The sequence below is a fragment of the Cavia porcellus genome, unplaced genomic scaffold (assembly GCF_034190915.1).
Source record: "Cavia porcellus strain 051 isolate PalLab524CR breed Dunkin Hartley unplaced genomic scaffold, mCavPor4.1 scaffold_32, whole genome shotgun sequence".
NCBI lineage: Eukaryota > Metazoa > Chordata > Mammalia > Rodentia > Caviidae > Cavia > Cavia porcellus.
The window spans coordinates 18,476,982-18,494,462 of NW_026947515.1; the positions used below are offsets into that span (position 1 = coordinate 18,476,982).

The window sequence follows — 17,481 nt, forward strand, 5'->3', positions numbered from 1 at the left end:
CTGGGATGCTTCCTTCTGGTATAAGAGCTTCCTGTCCATGACATGGTCCATGATTTATTCATCATTATTACTAAGGTACTTGTTAGAAGTACAGACAAATCTCAGACCTAGCCAGAGTCATTTTGTCAAAGAGTCTGGTGTAACAAGATCTCCTTGTGAGTCCTGCATATTAAAGATGGAGATGCAGGGGCTGGGGATTTAGCTCAGTGGCATAAGCGCTTGCCTTGCTAGCAGGCAATCGTGGGTTCAATCCCTGGTACCGATTTAAAAAAAAAAGATGGAAATGCATAGTTCTAAGAGTGTTATAGAATTTCATCAAGATAACTACTCTCATTGTTCGTAATTTGCACAAGCAGTAAACAATTCTGGAGCTTTGAAGGCATAGGCTGGTGGCTCAGGAAGGAAGCTGGAAAGGAGATAAGGGTGGATATATGCTTGGCTTTAAGCAGCACTTGGAGAAATCATATTGGCTCTCTGAACTGCAATGCCTCTAGGAGTGTGAGGAAGAGAGGCCAACCTGAGCCAGTGTCCATATCCAAAAGGACCTGGAGCCTGTGGGTTATGGGTAGGGGACTCTGGGAGTTTATACTCCATGACGATGCTTTAGTTCCAGAGGACACTGAGTGTGGTTCTGAAGCAGTCTTCCCAGAAAGTCAGGTTGCCTAATCTCAGTAGCCCCATTCAGCTGTTGTTAGTGGAAGTGCAGGTGTAAGTACAATGTCACAGTCCCAAAACAGCAGGTGGTGGGGAGAGGAGGGCAGCCTTCCGGGCTGGAGGCCTGGGATGTGCATAATGGGTCCAGCATCCATACACTGCCTTAGTGAGGAGGTGACCGTGAGGGGAAAAGCTGCTTTCTGCCTGTATTTCTTGGGCCTAAGCTTTGGGCTTGGCCTAGGTGCTTGGTGTAGGTTGCAGATTCCCACAGTTTGCTCCACTTGCTATAAGTAGATTTGTCTCCATCCTGTGCTGGGTGGGATAAAGAAGTGAACCTTGCTGAACCTCGCAGCTCGGCTGGGAAAGGAGACGAGAAAAGGACCAGACAGCTCAGTTTCCCATGGCACTTTACATCCTGAATGTTTTCACCCCCTCCCAGTACTCTTCCCTAGAATGCACATCCGTCTCCATTCTGCTTTGTTGGAGACAGGTGAACATGCACTCAGCATTCACACCCCTCTTTCTCATTTGTGGTGTGAATTATCTGTGGCTGTTATTTTGTCCTGGACAAGTACTAAGTACTTTAGCCCTTCTAAAATCATGTTTTAAACATTTTACTTCCAGCTAGTTGGTCACCTCATTGAAGGCAAGAGCCAGGCTGAAGGTGCAGCCCCTTTATGTTCCAGGCTGTGGGCAGTGTCCTCCCTGGGTCAGCTGCCAGACAGTGAGTGTCTGATGACAACAAAGCCCGTCTGTCATTTCATTTCACTCTCATGAGTGAGCGCAGTTGAGTCTTCTCCCAAAAGATCTCTTGAATCCATTCTCTGCTTTCTACCTCTGCAGCCGACATCCTAATCCATTATCAGCTTTTCTCTGGAATTCCCTTGGCAAGAGTTGCCCGTGTGGTCTCGCTGCCTCTGCATCCGCAGCCCACCCAGCCCATTCTCTGTACGAACTACCAGGAGGATCTTAACAATGTAGAGATCATACCATGGTATTCCCTGCCTGAAAACCCTTGATGCCCTTCCTTGGCACTTAGAGTTAAGGCCGTTCCCCCTGCTCCTTGAGCCTGCTAGAGCCTATCTCTGGGCCTTTGCACTTGCAGTGCTTTCTCTGGAATGTGCTTGTAGCTTGTGCCAGGCTGCCTCTATGCACACAGTGCCTCCTCACCCCCGCCTGGAGCCCCTCCAGCCTGCATGTACCTTCCATGCCACCCTGCTCATGTCTTTCCTGGAACTCTGTCCACATTGTCATCTTTCACCACTCCTGTCTCTTCTTTACTTATCTATCATTTATTTTCTTCCTTCCTTCTTTTCTTTCTTTCTTCCTTTTTTCTTTGATACTGAGAGTTGAACCTAGCACCTTTGCACTGTGCTACATTCCTGAACCCAAGCAAGGGAGATTTGAATTACCCTATAAACCCTGGTCTTGTCATTGTTTATAGGTCACCTGCTGATGTCTCAGAACCCAACTCCCTCTTCCCCCAATACCTTATAGATTTGTTACTGTTTCTTTGATTAAACCAAACTTGATCAGAATCCTGTCTTGTTTCCAGTCTTCGTGTCTCTTGTCTCTTCTCATCCCCACTCCCCCTCTAGTGTCTACCTTGCCTTACCTGTGGGCCGGGACAAGTGGTACCCAACGTGGGGCACAAAACTGGGGGACTCTGTGAGTGACGCTATTCGTGTGCCCAAAGTAGAAAAAGGAAAAGGAAATAGAGGAGCTGACAACGTGGGGACCTCCCATGCCGCGCTGATCCTTGGTAAGAGCATAGCAGTGTGGGACAAGAAATTAGCCAATATGAGATTTTTGTTGAAAATGTAGTAAAAGCTTTAAAGGCGTGAGGAGTCAAGGTGAATATTGAGCAATTATGCCTATACTTTGATTTTATAAAAGAGGTTTGCCCTTGGTTTCTTACTCAAGGCACTATCAATCCCAAACAGTGGAAATGGGTTGGCACAGTGCTTATAGATTATTGCCACCTCTTTGGACCTGAAAAGGTCCTGGTAATGGCCTTTAAGTCAGGACATGGGTCTAATTCATCCTTATTATTGAGGGTTATAGGAGGCTTGGGGAGACTTAACCATTTTTGTGTATTGCTTCCTCCCACTTGGGAGCAGTGTCGAAGGTATGCCATCTTATCATTGCAATTTGTCATTCTAGTGTAAGAGGTGGGCTTAGTTTTAACTATACTTCCCTTTCAATCACATGGGGAACCGAACAGAGTGGCACTCAGAGCCCTTGCATAGTGAGGGGGTCCTAAGCCTCCCTTTTCTGGCAGCGGTAGAATCATCATAATCCCAAGGAACAGGATCCAGGCTGTCGGTTCCATCTTCTGAAAAACAAGAGCTGGGAAAAATCTCTCAGGGAGGTAAAATAATGGTTTGAGATTTTTATCAAATATGTATTATATTTGTGGGAAGGTTACATAATGTTTGAGATTTTTATCAAATGTGTATTATATTTGTGGGAAGGAAAAATCTCTCAGGGGTCATTTTTGTCCCTGGAGTTGTCTGTAACATTATCCTCTATTTGTTGCATTTGATCTACTTGTTTAACCAATTGTTCTGGTAGCCATTTCACAGATTTCATCTCTTTAGAGTAAAAGCATACTGATCCTCATCCCCAGATAAGGAGCAGCTTATAGGTTTCAGAGATTCCCCCTACTTCCAGGGAAGTTCACCTAATGATACCTCTGACATTGATGTTGGGTTTGTCACCCTCAATAACTGCAATTCTATAATTAGTTGGACCATTGCTTGGACTATTGATTTTACTTTCATTGGGCCTTTTTTTTTTAATAAATTGATGGCTTTTGTCAAACAACAGGTGGGTGCCATAAAAATGCAACCTATACAGGTCCATTACCACAGGCTTAAAATGGCTGATAGAGAAAATTATGGGGAGCCTGCAAAACTGTGTTATGATAATGCTTTGTGAAAGCATGCTGCCCACTCCATTTCTCTTGCCTTGGTGCGGTAGACTGGATAGCCAGAGACGGGCAACTGGGCCTCACACGGGACGCCAACCACCACCTAAGACAGGAACTGGGCCTCTTGCTGCCCTGCCTTCCAATAATGGGTAAGGCTTGGTTGGCCCCCCTGTGGAAGCGCCCTGACCCAAGACAGGCACAGTCTCCTCAAGGATGCAGCCTCTTATATTTTAAAGTAAAGGCGGATCTGTGGAAAGCCCTGTAATTGGCTGCTGCCTTATATCTACAAGCAGCAGCCACCTTAACCTCCTCCAGGAGTTAAGTTTCCATTTGGTAGTTAAGTTTCTCTCCTTGCCTAGCCTGTATGGCCCACTTAGAGATTGTGCTAATCAGCCCACCTTATGAACCCGAGCACGGGAGATTTGAATTACCTTATAATCCCTGGTCTTGCCACTGTGTATAGGTCACCTGCTGATGTCTCAGAGCCCAACTCCCTCTTTCTCCAATACCCTACATATTCGTTACTATTTCTTTGAATAAACGAGATTTGATCAGAATCCTGTCTTGTTTCCAATCTTCGTGTCTCTTATCTCTTCTCATCCCCACTCCCCCTCTAGTGTCTACCTTAACTCACCCACAGGCTGGGACAAGACAGGGTCTCACTAAGTTGTTCAAGCTGGGCTTGAATTTGTGATTGATCTTGCTTCGCAGAGTGCTGGAATTACAGGCGTGTGTCACCATGTCTGGCTTGAACTAGTTGTGTTTCATATTTATTTATTTAATTTAGTTATTTTGTCCAGATTTCCAGAAAAGTTAAAAAATGGTTTCTGTTTTATTTATTACTCAGTTTCCCTAATCTTAATCTCTTATACAATTATATTATGTCATTATTAAAACTAGGAAACAAAGATTGATATTGATCCGTATGGTCAACTGAAGGCAATATCAGTTTTCCCAGTTTTCCCTCCTGAGGTTGCCTTTTCCCTAACTCAGTCTTTTTCACGATCTTCCTACTTTGGAGGAATAGCGATCAATTGTCTCATGGAACATGTCTCAGTTTGTGTTTGTCAGAGGAATTCTCATACTTGGACATGCCATGTGTTAGTGAGGATAGCACCAAAGTGGTAATGTGTTCTTATGCTGTTTTATTACTGATGACCTTGACCTCAATCATTTGATCTATATCATTTCTTTGCTGTAAAGTTACCTCTATTTTTCTTTGTCACTAATAAGTGCCTTAGGGAAGGAACTTTGAGCTAATGTACATCCTATTTCTCCTTAAATGTTAGCCATTCATTTTAGTGATTATCAATAAATCTCATCTACAGCAGCCTAGATTCCGGTATTTATTTTAAAGCATATTTATTGTGTCATTCAGGTTTTTCCATCTTTGGATTATGTCAGACTTTGGGTTGCGCTGCCCTTCCTTTATCAAGTTCACACCTTTATTGAGCTCTCTCTTACTCTCTGGAACCACAAGATGCTCCTGATTTAACTTGAATGTGTTCTCATTTCTCATAGATTGGTTCAGTGAGTAAGAACTACCGATCTGTGATGTGAGCATATATGGAGGAGATGCACCAGGTTGCAAGTAAGGATGGTGTGTGCGTGTGGGGGGCTGTGTGGTCAGGGGCCAAAGTAAGATTCTTTGGAAAGTCCGTTACTGGTTCTTTGATGCTGGTGATTGAAAATCACTATAACCATGAGAGCCACATGATTGCCTGTTCCTGACAGACTTTGTAATAACAAGGTGATGCGTTTTATCAGAGGCCGCATTTCAGTTGAAAGTGGTACATGTAACTTATGGGGTTGGCTTGTGAATCACTGATCTACAACAAAGAGATTGGAATTAAAGAATTTTATTTTATTTGGTTCTGGGGGTTGAATTCATGACCTCAAGCTTGTCAGGCAGGTGCTTACACCACTGAGCTAAATCCCTGGTCTGAAATAGGCATTTAAAAAACCATCTAGTGATCCATAGTCTCAGCACTTGGGAGATTGAGGCAGGGAGGATTGCCATGAGGTAAAATTGGGCTACATAGTAAGCTCATGGACAACCTGAACTATGGAGTGAGACCCTGTCTCAAAGAAAGAAAGAAAAGAAACTATCACAACAGAATCATCTGGAGAGTGGCATGGCAGAGGGGAAAACAAACAAAAAACATGTAGAATGAAAATAATCTTTGAAAGAATCAAGGGTAGAAGCAACAGATTCTGGTAGATACTACAATAATGAGTCTGCAAGTTTCATTGTTCACTTAAAATGTTCTGTTTTGTCTTGCTAGTTGCTGCAAAAGATCGAGCCAGTGGCCACCAATTCAACAGCCAGGTACCAGGAGCTGCCTTTTGTTTTCTTGTGGTTTTTTTTTTTTTTTTTTTTTTTTTTGGTATGGCTAAGTGTTTGGCACCTGTGTAGTGTGGCTCTGCAGTTACTGGCATAGCAGAAGTCTTTTCTTTCTAGATAGACAGGCACCTACTTGAGGTGGCAGGGATCATCCTCAATTTCCTGGTGCCCTTTCAGTGTCTAACATTGACAAAGATCTGCTGGATAAATAATCATCTGAGTTTTCAGTTTTGGTGTTTTAGTCACAAAAACTCATGAATTCTGCTCAGCTATAACTACTTACACTCTAATTAGAATGGGGAGATGACTCATAGGATTTCTTCCCTCACTGGATTCTTGGTCCAAACTCGATAATAAATAAGGAATAAAACCTTGTCTCTGGTCAGTAAAGCATTTCTTTTTCCTTCTGAACAGCGGATGATGGCACGTGGAGACAGAAGGATGGTGGGAAAGTGCAGGTAACATTTTATATTGGCCTTTTTTTTTTGAATCAGGAATCAAACTTGAGACCTCATGCTTGCCAGACAAGTACTATGCCGCTGAGCTCTATCCTCCACCCTGTATTGGGCTTTGCTTTCTTTGTGGTTTTCATTCAGTTCTGGGGATGAAACCCAGGGCCACGTGCATGCTAAGCACATGCTCTGCCATTCAGCTACAGCTCTAGCCTGGGCTTTGCCATTAATACATTGTTTCCTAAACTTCAGTTGTTGCAATATGAACTTCAGAATTACTGAAAACTCTCTCTGTCTCTCTCTCTCTGTTTCTGTCTCTGTCTCTGTCTCTGTGTCTCTCTCCCTTGTTCCCCTGTGCAGTTCAGGCTGGCCTTGAACCCTCAGTGATCCTCCTTTCTCAGCCTCCTGAGTGCTGGGTTTATAGCATGCACAAACATTCCTGGACACCCCGGGCATCTCCTTTGTCGTTTCTTTCTTTTTTTTTTTTTTTTCCAGTGTGGTCTTTGAGATAAGTTTTCACTGGCCTCAAATTTGTAGTGACCCTCCTGCCTCAGCCACTGGGTGCAGGAGTTACAGGCATGCACCACCATACTCCACTTCCTTTTTTTCTGAAGTGTCCTCCTTTTTCCCTATTGTCTTCCTAAATTATAATTCATGAAACTCATGAGTACACTCTTCTATATTTCTAATGCACATTAAAAATGAAATCAGAACCATCAAAATAATGGTGGTCTACAGATCAGCATGTGAAATGCTCACACTGTCTGCCCTGTGGGAAATTCTCTGAGAGGGAGGCCAGGAACTGGTGGGTGAGTGAATGGCGGTCATGTGATTTACATCTTGATGTATTCATGTGCTCTAAGAACACATCTGAGTATTTTTTGTTAAAACCTGCTTTTGTTTCTTCAATAGGTCTCCATTTTGTCAGTGATGGAGCTAATTTGGAACCTGTATGAGATCCTTTTTGTTGAAGTTCTCCCGGTAAGCCTGGGATAATCTCATCATAATATGTAAGGAGTCTTTGCCGTCCTCTGCTGTTTCTTTGTATTTCCTGTGCCAACAATGTTGTCTCCAGTGCTTGCTTTCCTTTTTTTCTTTTTTCTTTCTTTTTTCCTTTCTTTCTTCTCTTCCTTCCCTTCTTTTCCTCCTTTTTCTTGGTTTTTCTGAGATGGAGTTTTACTGTGCAGTTCAGACTGGCGTTAAACTCACTCTGTGACCCAGGCTGCTCTCAAACTTCCACTGATCCCATCCACCCGCAGCCTTCAAGGTGCTGGGCTTGTGGTTGTGTACCACCGTGCTCAACCTTCTAGTTCTTTTCCACATACTGTCTGAAATCATTACAAGACACCCAAAGCAATGTGACATTTTGTTAGAGACTGTAAAAAGAATCATACATATTTTTCCTAGGAACCTAAACATTAAGGAGATGAACTTTTTTTAAAAATGAACTTTGAAAAGCAGTGAGAAATCAAGTTTCATCTCGAAAGTGGTAGTATTGATATTGTAGAGCAGCTAAGCTGAAAGTTGTATGCATGTGGGGAGGAATAAGAAGATGGGTGTAGAAGACACTTTGAGAATTCTGCAGCTAACAATTGGGTGGGGCAACCGTGTGTTTTAAGCCTGTGTAATCAATCTTGAATTATAGTATGGTCCATACAGTATCATGGTTTGAGTGTACTCTTTATGGAGGTACATCTGGGTTTTTTGCTTTTTGTTTTGTTTATTGTCTTTTTTGAGATGGGATTTGGTTTTTGTTTGTTTTTTAGTGATACTCTGCATTGAACCAGGGGCTTTCCACTGAGCTATATCCCCAGCTATGCCTATTTTAAAATTTTGTTTTTTTAGTAACTGTTTCAAGGGCATGACATTCATGTTCACCTTAAGGAGTAGGTACATTTATACAACATGCTTTAATTTTTTGTGTGTTGGTTTAAATTATTGTTTCTCTTTTTTGAGACAGGGTCTCCCTATACAATCAAAACTGACCGTCATCTTACTTTGTAAGCCAGGGTGTTCTTCATTTTTATTCTTTTTAAAATTTACTAATATAGGTATTTTTGATGCTGGGAATTGAACTCAGGATCTCGCACTTGCCAGGCAGGTGCTGTGCCTCTGAGTTATATCCCTGATTCTTAGTTTTAACTGTTTAGACAGAGTTTCACTGTGTTGCACAGGCAGTGCTTGAACCTGAGATCCCTTGCCTTTGCTTCCCAGGGTGCTAGCTTTTTTAAAAATCTATTTTATTCATAGATGGAAAAAGAAGAAAAGTACAAAATTTCAAGATAATGTCAATCGGGGGCAGCAATGGTACATACATCGTGCATTGTCATCCCCAAATCATTCACCCAGAGCACAAGACATGTGCATTCAATTTTCCAGCACCAGCACAAAGCTTTCTCTTCAGCAAACTTGGAGAAATCCATAGCATAACTATATCAACTGTTTTTTTTATATACATACACATATATGTTTTTTCTTTCAGCCTGTCACACTAATGAAGCTATGTTTACACACGTGTGTTTTATTTATTTCACTAATGAGTGTGTTCTCAGATTGCATCCATTTACCTATAAGTGTCCATTTTATTCTTTATGGCTGAGTAGTACTCCATTGTAGAAAAATACCACATCTTTTTTACCTTCCTCAGGGGATAGGCATCTAGATTGTTTCACAGATCTGGCTATTACCATCTGTGCTGCTGTAAAATGGGTGGGAAGAGAGGTTTCATGGGGGCAGAGGCCATGCAGAGAAGCTTCCATGCAATGCTGCATTGAAAGCCTCCCATGGAGCCATTGCTGACACTGACCAGACCCTGCCAGGCCACGGGTTGGCATGGCGTGCTGAGTCCCAGATGCGGGGACCATTTTCCCTCCACTGCATTCCTGTGGAGTTAGCTACACAGAGGTTTAGCAACTCATAACCCAAAGTCATAGACCTGAAAGGAGGCACAGAAAGGATTTAAATTCAGGCTTGACACAAACCCACGGTCTTAGCTACCACTCATAGAGTAGTCACTTCAAGGGAATTGTCTTTCTTTTTTCTTTAGTTCAAGGTGGATGTTGGTAGCAGAATGTAGGTCCTTTGGCATAGTCTCCTGGAAATAAAGCTGGTAGCTCTTCAAGAGGAGGCTAAGCCCACGCTGGAATTTCCATCAACTGTCAACTCTCTGTAACAACTTTTAAGAAAAAATAGATAGGGCCAGGAATGTAGCAGTGGTATAAGCACCTGCCTGGCAAGCACAAGGTCATGAGCTTGATCCCTAGTACCAAAAAAAAAAAAAAAAGCAAGTAGGTAGTTTATTCTTCTGTGGTGGACTGAAAACTATGGTCAATTTAAACACCAACTGAACTGAATCCGCATGGTGCTGAGTGTAGAGGGTCTACCTGAGGCCTTTTGCCAGCATAAAAGGAAAAGGTGGAGAAGACAGTAGCAGTGTGGGTTCTCCTAAGTGTTGTGGATTGGAGCTCTTGGTTTTCTTGGAGCTGTTGGTTCTCCTGGAGGAGTTTGTCATGCTGGCTTCCCTGATATGAACCTTGCTGTTATCAGAGGAGCTCAGGACCTTGTCACTGAGAATGGCTGCAGTTCACTTCGGGCGAGCCCCCGTCCTTACTTTGTACATCACTTCTTGACCCTGGGGAGGGGGAGATATGTGCTCTTCAGTCTCCAGAAGAAGCTCATCATGCTGCTTTCCTGATAGGAGCTCAGCTGAGAGGAGCTCGGGACCTCGTTGTCACTGAGATATGCTTTTTGGTGGAGGCTGGGTCCTTACTTTGAGTGCTGCTTCCTGGCTCCAGTACAGACCCTCAACCGAATGGCACTGATCTTTGTCCTGCTTGCACAGACTTTGTGGCTTCCATCAGTGACCTTTGGGCCTTCCCGCCCAGATCCATGCAACAGACTTGCATGAGTCATTGTTGTGGGCTCTAGGTCTCCAACTGGCCTCATAAGGGGCATTGACATGGGCTCTAGGTTTTCAGCTGAACCCATGAAGGTGACTGCCATGCGATCCAGGCTTTTGGCTGCATTTGCTAGGTCTCAGTGTGTGGAGAGATCTCCTGCGTTTTCTTTGTATTTGACTCCCTGAGTGGCCATTATAAATAGCACTTTAAGTCACGTGTCTTGTGTATAATTGTTCTCCTTGTGACCTCTCATAATATGCTATGGTATCCCTCATAGTAACTCAGAACTCCTTAGACCCGGAGTGCTGTGGCACTGGTTTGCTTTAAGGAAAGCAGTGTTGTCTGCAAGGTTCGCAGGCTGGGTTGTGTCAATAAAAGTTTGCAGGGCTTTCTCTGAAATTTTGCTCACAGAAGCTGGAGACATTTTGGTTCTTGGAGAACAGAAAATTGCCCCTTGCTTCTAACATGAGGCATCTCCTTGTCCGGTGGTCCCTAGCATAGATTTGAACTCACCTTGAACACACATAATGGCTTACTGTTCAATCATTAGAACATTTTTGTTTCCAAATTCCTGTCATTGATCCTTGGTTCCTGTTTCTAAGATCACAAAATTCATTGAAAGAAATGTAGGAAGTAGATATTTCATACATATTTTAAAACAAATAATTAGGTTAAAACTGAAGTATGAGAGGAGGGCATTTCTAGGAAAGTGTTTTCTTTTTTCTGCTTTTCAAAATCAAAGGATTGTCTCATTGTTGGGTGCCACCACGGTTATGAAGAAGGTTCTATTACAAGAAAAGTTCTGAGTTATTGCTTGTTCACTTTGAAAAAGTGATAAAATAGCAGTGGAATACAGGGAGGAGAGGCTGATGCCAGAAGTGGGGAGGACCTTCAGGATTTAATTCAAGTATGAGGACATGAAAGCATGAGGACAGAATGACGGTGGGGCCCTGATTGAACAACCAGCAGTACTGGATAAGTACCAGAAGGGCTGGGGGCAGCCTCGTCGTGGTGCACTTGCTTGCATGTGAGACGTCTGGGTTCAGTGCGCAATATAGCAAGGAATAAAACAGCACTATCACAAAAAGCCCAGCAGGCTTTGGAAGACTGCAGATATGGCTCAGGAAAGCATGAAACTGGAGACTGCTTCTGATACAGGGAGTTTCTGGTGCTGGCCCTGACTCCTTGTTTGAAGTTTGGCCTCTCAGATACTTCTGCAGTTGTGCACCTGAGTGAGCAGCTAGGCTCCCTGTAAAGGGCTTAGGAAAGTCAGCTGCTTAAACACAGGCCCCGTAAGAGCCCCTCTCAAACAGGATTTCTGGGATCAGTGTAACTATAATTGTGCTACAGCTTGGAACACTCTCCTGTCTTCCCAATATAACATATTACCTAGGTGTCAGCATCACCTGAGTGAGTAGAATATTTTGCCAGAGAATCTTTCTGTGACTCAGTTGTACAAAACCTTTAACCAAGGATTAGTTTTCCAATTTTAGTAATTTCTAAAAGAAAATTGTCACTATTTACTATACTTAAGAAATTTAGAAAGGAAGAGGCAAAAACCTGTTCCATGGCAGTGTGACTTAATTTGGGAATTTTTGACTGAAAAGTTGTGAAGTCTTTGAAAAGGTAGAGAACATAGTTGTCTTGTAGAAAAGTACCTGAAGTTTTTTCCTTGTTAAAGAAAGATTATAGTTGAATTTAAACAAAAAGTCGAGGAAGCTTTAAACTTTAAGGCATGTAGCTTCTTGTAAAATGTGAGATGAGCAAGTTAGTATTGATTTTCAAAATCAGATTTTAACACCAAATCCCCCTAAATGAGGTGACTTTTGGAATCAGTTCTATTTTAAAACCATTACTATGTGCAGGCCAGGAGAGGTAAGAGGATGAATCGAGCCTCTTCTTGAGTTTCCCATGCCTGGGTTGTGTCAGGTAAAAGTCAAGCAATAAATGGTTGAAGAAGGGCTGTGAAAGAAGTTGGTTTATAGCAGTGTTTCAAGAGAACTATTTAACTTGAGGATTTTAACATTAAAAGAGTCTTCCCATGTGTGGTGTGAAAAAGGGCACTGTCACATCTGGATGGAAGTGTTGAGGCCTGGTAGGGCAGGGAGAGTTCTCACATGCTAATGGAAAGCACTGACTCAAATCCTTCCTCTCAGATCCAACTGCTCACCTCCAAAAGCCTTCCTGCAAGCACTACGCATCATCACAGAGTATATGCAGCCCCAGCCTAACAGGGAAATGAATCACCAAACATGGAACTGGATAGAGAATAGAGCAAATGACAACTCTGTGGAATAAACCACCATATTGTGTATTCTCCTGTCTGCTGCCCTAACTAGTCCTCATTCTGGAGGTCAGCTGGATTTCCTAGAACCTGCATCCCCAAAGGAGGAAGGATTTCTCCTAGATTGTGGCTTGGAGCAAGAAAAACTTAAGTTGCTGGACTGGGTTACTACTTCTGAGTGTACAGAGGCCCAGCCCTGTGACCTCCATGGAGCTCTGTCCTGCCCCACTCAAGGGGCTGCTGAAGACAGGACTACCCAAGTCTGAGGCCCAAATCCTGCCTCGATATGGGGAGTAGCCCTGCGGGACACTGATGTCACCTGCGGGACACTGATGTCACCTCTGCTGGAGGCAGGAAGTTGGGCCTGGCCAGTGTAGCAAAAGGCTCACTGAGGCCATGGTAAGCCCATCTGGGCCAGAACCTAATTGTTTTTTTTGTGTGTGTGTGTGTGTCTTTTTCCTTTTTATTGGTACCGGGGATTGAACTCACGACTGCCTGCTTGCAAGGCAGGCGCTTATGCCCCTGAGCTAAATCCCCAGCCTGGAGAACCTAATTGTTTCTTAAACAATGATGTCACAAATGGTGGGACAGAACACAATGTACATGGTTACGAAGGCACTGGCAATATAAGTGGCCACCACAAACATTCCAGCAAGTGTTTTTCTGGCACACCACTGGTCTAGGTCTTCATGACCAAGCCTTATCCTATGATGTTTATATTGCCCTTCTGGGCTCCAGGGCTCATGATTTGGCCACAGTTGTGGCTAGTGGTCATGGGAGCCCCACATCCAGAGTGGGCTCAATTGCCAATCCAGTGGGACATTGAGCCAGTAGATCGTAATTTTTTCTTTTTTCCCTACAAGTCCAGTCCTTCACCTAAACCACAACATGCTCTTACAGTTCCAGCAGATCCAGAGCAATTGGATTACCCAGGATCCTCTGCACCGATGAAGAATTTGCTTACACCTAAAGAGTCAACTGGAGAGTCACTGCCAGATCCAGATAAGTTTGCTGTTCTGCATCAGGGTCTGCATGACAAGTTGGTTGGGCCACAGAGGATCCCAGAGGTGCATCCAATGCTAGACAGGCATGAGAATGAAGGCCTAGCTCTGCCTCCTCAACTCCAAAGAAAGATGGGGACTTCTCCTTTAGAGCAGGCTGCAGACCACCAGTCACAAGTACTTGTTCCACCTCTAGCGATTAAGAGCTCAACAGCATCACACTTAGTTTCACCCCTGAAACTGAAGGGTATAGCTCAGCCTTGGCAACTTGCTAAGGAGGTTTTTGGAGCTCCTTATCTATCAGAGTATCCTGAGCATCAGAAACAAACCTTGAAGGACAATACTGTGGATCTAAGTACGGATAAAGCTGATCATGACAGCCTACATTCGGGATATCTGGAGAATCCAGATGAGCGTGCACAGCCCTGTGAGCACAAGGAATCATCACAATACCAGGTGGAGGCCTGGACTAAAAATCTAGAGGCTCCCCAAGTCCAATCCTCTCTACCTCTGGGAAAAGGCCCATGTGAGCATTCACAGCCTGCTGAAGAGGTCTTACCTTCTTTAACCCAGTGGGAGGCCCTACGTCAGCATAAGCTTTTTACTGAGGATGGTTTACATCAGCTGTCAGAGAATCAGGAGTTCGGTGTTCCATCCGCAAGTAGCATGTCAACTCATCTCCTGCATTTGCCCAGTTTCATCTTTAGACCTGTGGATATGGAGGTAGTGGCAACTATGGAAAACGATAAGGAGACTCATCCTTCTCTCAGGCTGCTGCAGTCCCCGGGGCAATCTCTAGAGAATCCTGAAGAGGTGGAAACAACTCTATTCCAACAGAAGATTCTCCATCTACCTCTAGGACCTCCTTTGGCAAAGGAGCCTTCTCCTAGTGAGCAGAAGCATCCAGTTCCATTTTCTGAGGTGACTGAAGAAGTTGAGTACCTAAAGAGCCAGCCTGAGGCCACAGCTCAGCCTATAAAGTCTGTTAATGAAGGCAGACTTCCAGTCCAGGAAGATGCTCAAACTTCAGAGTCCTCTCTAAGGAGTGTGGCTAAAGCTTTGCTGTACCACAAAGTGACATTTCTGTCTCCAGATCACCATTATGACAGGCCTACATTTGGAGTTAAGCCTGCATATGCAGAACTTATTATAACTACAAAGCCTATCAAGGAGGTTGAATCTTCTGTGAGGTTCCATCAAGAGGTCCCAGCTCAGCCTCTAGGTCCTCATGTGGTGCTTGAACCTTCTGCCAGGCAGCATAATCAGCCAGCTCAGCCTTCTAAATATCTTGGAGAGTTTGAACAACTCCAAAGCCAGCTGGAAACCCCAGACCCACATCATGAGGTGAGATTTCAGCCTGTAGATGAGGATGCAGGTCTCCATCATAAGCTGCTCACCCTTAGAGTCGAGCCTCTGGATATGGAAGTTACTACAGTTGCAGAGCCTGTGAAGGTTGAATCTTCCCAGCAAATGGCCCCAGATTTGTCCTCCATGTTGTCTACACTCTTTGAACCTTGGAAAGTTCAGCAAAGTGTTGTAGCTCAGCAGCCGAACTCTTTAATAATTGATTACCATTCTCTGGTGGATCAAGTGATCCCAGTTCACTCCGAAGAGCTTTCTGAACATTCTCTAAGACAGAAGGAGAGCTTATCTCTGTCCTCAAAGCCTGCTGTGAGTGCCACACTTCAAATGATCCAGCAAGAGCTCTCAGCTGAGCCTCTAGGGCCTTGGAGCGAGGGTAGTAGTGTTCTTCCATTGGCAGCTTATATGACATATTCACTTCTAGATACAGGAACAAAGCTCCCAAGTCAGCATTCAGTGTTGTCTAAAGCCACAGTGACACATGTGGATCTGGAGCTTACTACAACCACAAAGCCCACCCTTCAGAGTGAGCCTTCTGTCACCTATCAGGAAGATCGGCTTAAAGTTCCTACTGAACTTTCTCTCGTCCAAATTGGCCCCTCTTTCCAGCATGCAGAGTTCTCTGAAAAATCTAAGTCTTCTCCGGCTCAGCAAGTAGTCAAAGCGCAGACTCTAGATGGTCCAAAAGAGTTAATTTCTGCTGCAACACAGCACGAAGCCCTGCGTCTGCCACTAGAGTTCTCCAAGAAGGCCAAACCTCTGCTTCCCAAGAAATCATCTCCAGTGTGGCAGCCAAACCCCACTCAGGTTCAACAATCTCCTCAGAAATGTATACCTGAGCTCTTAGTGCCACATGAAATGACACTTTCAAGGGCAGGGCAGGACCCTGTTCAGCATCCAACATCATCCAGTGTCATACTTCAAGCACTGACCACAGAGTTTACTGTAAGTCCTAAACCCACTACAGAGAGTAAATATTCTACGACTGTGCAGAGCACTACAACTGTTCCTCAGAAGCACCCTGAGGTGACACCCACACAACCAGACCCAGTGCAACATTGGTATCCAAATCTGACTCCTGTCATGGCTTACTCTGTGCCTCTGGATCATTCCATGGCTTCTCTGGCTACTTTAGAGGATACAGTTTACCCAGTTATAGCAGAGATACCATATCAATCTCAAGAGCCATCTCTGGAGCCTATAGTTCAACATATACTGTCACTTGGGATGACAAGTCCAACCCCAGGTCTGGACCAAGCTCAGCATCCAATATTGCTTGTTCACCCTTTGGATGTAAGCTTTACCATAAGTTCAGGACTTTCTACAGAGGCTGAGCATTCTGTGGCCCTGCAGAAGACTGAAGCTCCTTCACCAAAGCACCCCGAGGTGCCCCTTGCATATTCAGACCAGCTGCAGACTTGGAGCCCAAGCGTAATTCCTGTCATGCTTCAATCTTGGGATGAGGAAAATACCATGAATCCGTATTCTGGAAGTTACTCCCCAGAAAAGGGTTTAACTGTGCAAAAAAACCAGAACACTACCAGAGCAACCAAGACATGTGAGCTCTGCACCTGCAGAAACCATACCCTGTCGTGTGTTGGTCTCAGTCCAATCCAGAAGCTGCACCGAGTTCCTGTACTAGAGCCCGAAATCAAAAACACCTTCACAGTCTTGTAAGAATGAATTTGCTTCATCTGTACTTTACATTCGGCCTGATGTGGCAGCTTTTTTTCAAGGCCTTCGTGGGCAGCCCTCATCTCCCCAGTCCCCACTGACTGACTTTCTTCTGCTTTTACATTTTTTTTTCCAAATTTTCCTTGTTCCACTCTCCTTTGTACTTGTGGTTTCTTTCCCTTTGTCCTTAACCCATTTTTACTTAGTCCACACACCATTGTTTAACCCAGGCTCTCCACCTTTGCTCTGACCCTTTTATAACTCATTTTCTGTCTTTTTTTTTCTTTTTCTTTTTTGTTTGTTTGGTAACAGGGATTGAACTCGCAACCTTGCACTTGCCAGACAGGCGCTTATACCCCAGAGCTAAGTCCCCAGCCCCATACCTCATTTTCTTAGAGACAATATAACAAAGCGAGTATGTGTAGACTCTGGTCCTGGTGTGTAGCTCAGTGGTGGAGTGCTTGTCTTGTACGTGCAGCAGGGTCCAGGTTCAATCTCTTGCACCTCCCCCAAGAACAGATTCTGGAACCAGACTACATGGGTTTTAACATAGACATCTCTTTCATTAGCTTTGTATAGTTATTAGCTTTGTGACTCAGCTTCCTTATCTGAAAAATGGAAATTACAGTATTTACCATTTCACAAGACTGCGAGATTTAGCACCATGGCTATAGATGAATTTTGGCTGTTACTAGTACTATTTAGTACCTGAATTATGTGCAGAAATCATCTTTGTCTGTTGGTTTCTATATGTAGCATCCCGTTATGTCCAGATCAGGAAGTACACTGGAGGACACATAAGAATAACATTTTCTCCAGAACATGAAAAATGATAGGAAGGGGAAAAACATTAAAAGGGACGTGGTGTATATAATAAGG

The 17,481-nt window shown here is 44.0% G+C and overlaps 1 protein-coding gene across 1 annotated transcript in view; it reads left to right on the plus strand.

The window, feature by feature from the left end:
• The first annotated feature begins 792 nt into the window (after positions 1-792).
• The window catches only part of LOC100732189 (leucine-rich repeat-containing protein 37A3-like), a 44,414-nt gene continuing 27,725 nt past the window's right edge, over positions 793-17,481 (plus strand). The window contains exons 1-7 of the mRNA XM_063242680.1: positions 793-834; positions 1,279-1,378; positions 1,498-1,648; positions 2,253-2,416; positions 6,345-6,388; positions 7,295-7,363; positions 13,429-15,873. Coding sequence (XP_063098750.1) covers positions 793-834; positions 1,279-1,378; positions 1,498-1,648; positions 2,253-2,416; positions 6,345-6,388; positions 7,295-7,363; positions 13,429-15,873 — 3,015 coding nt within the window. The remainder of the gene's footprint in view (positions 835-1,278; positions 1,379-1,497; positions 1,649-2,252; positions 2,417-6,344; positions 6,389-7,294; positions 7,364-13,428; positions 15,874-17,481) is intronic.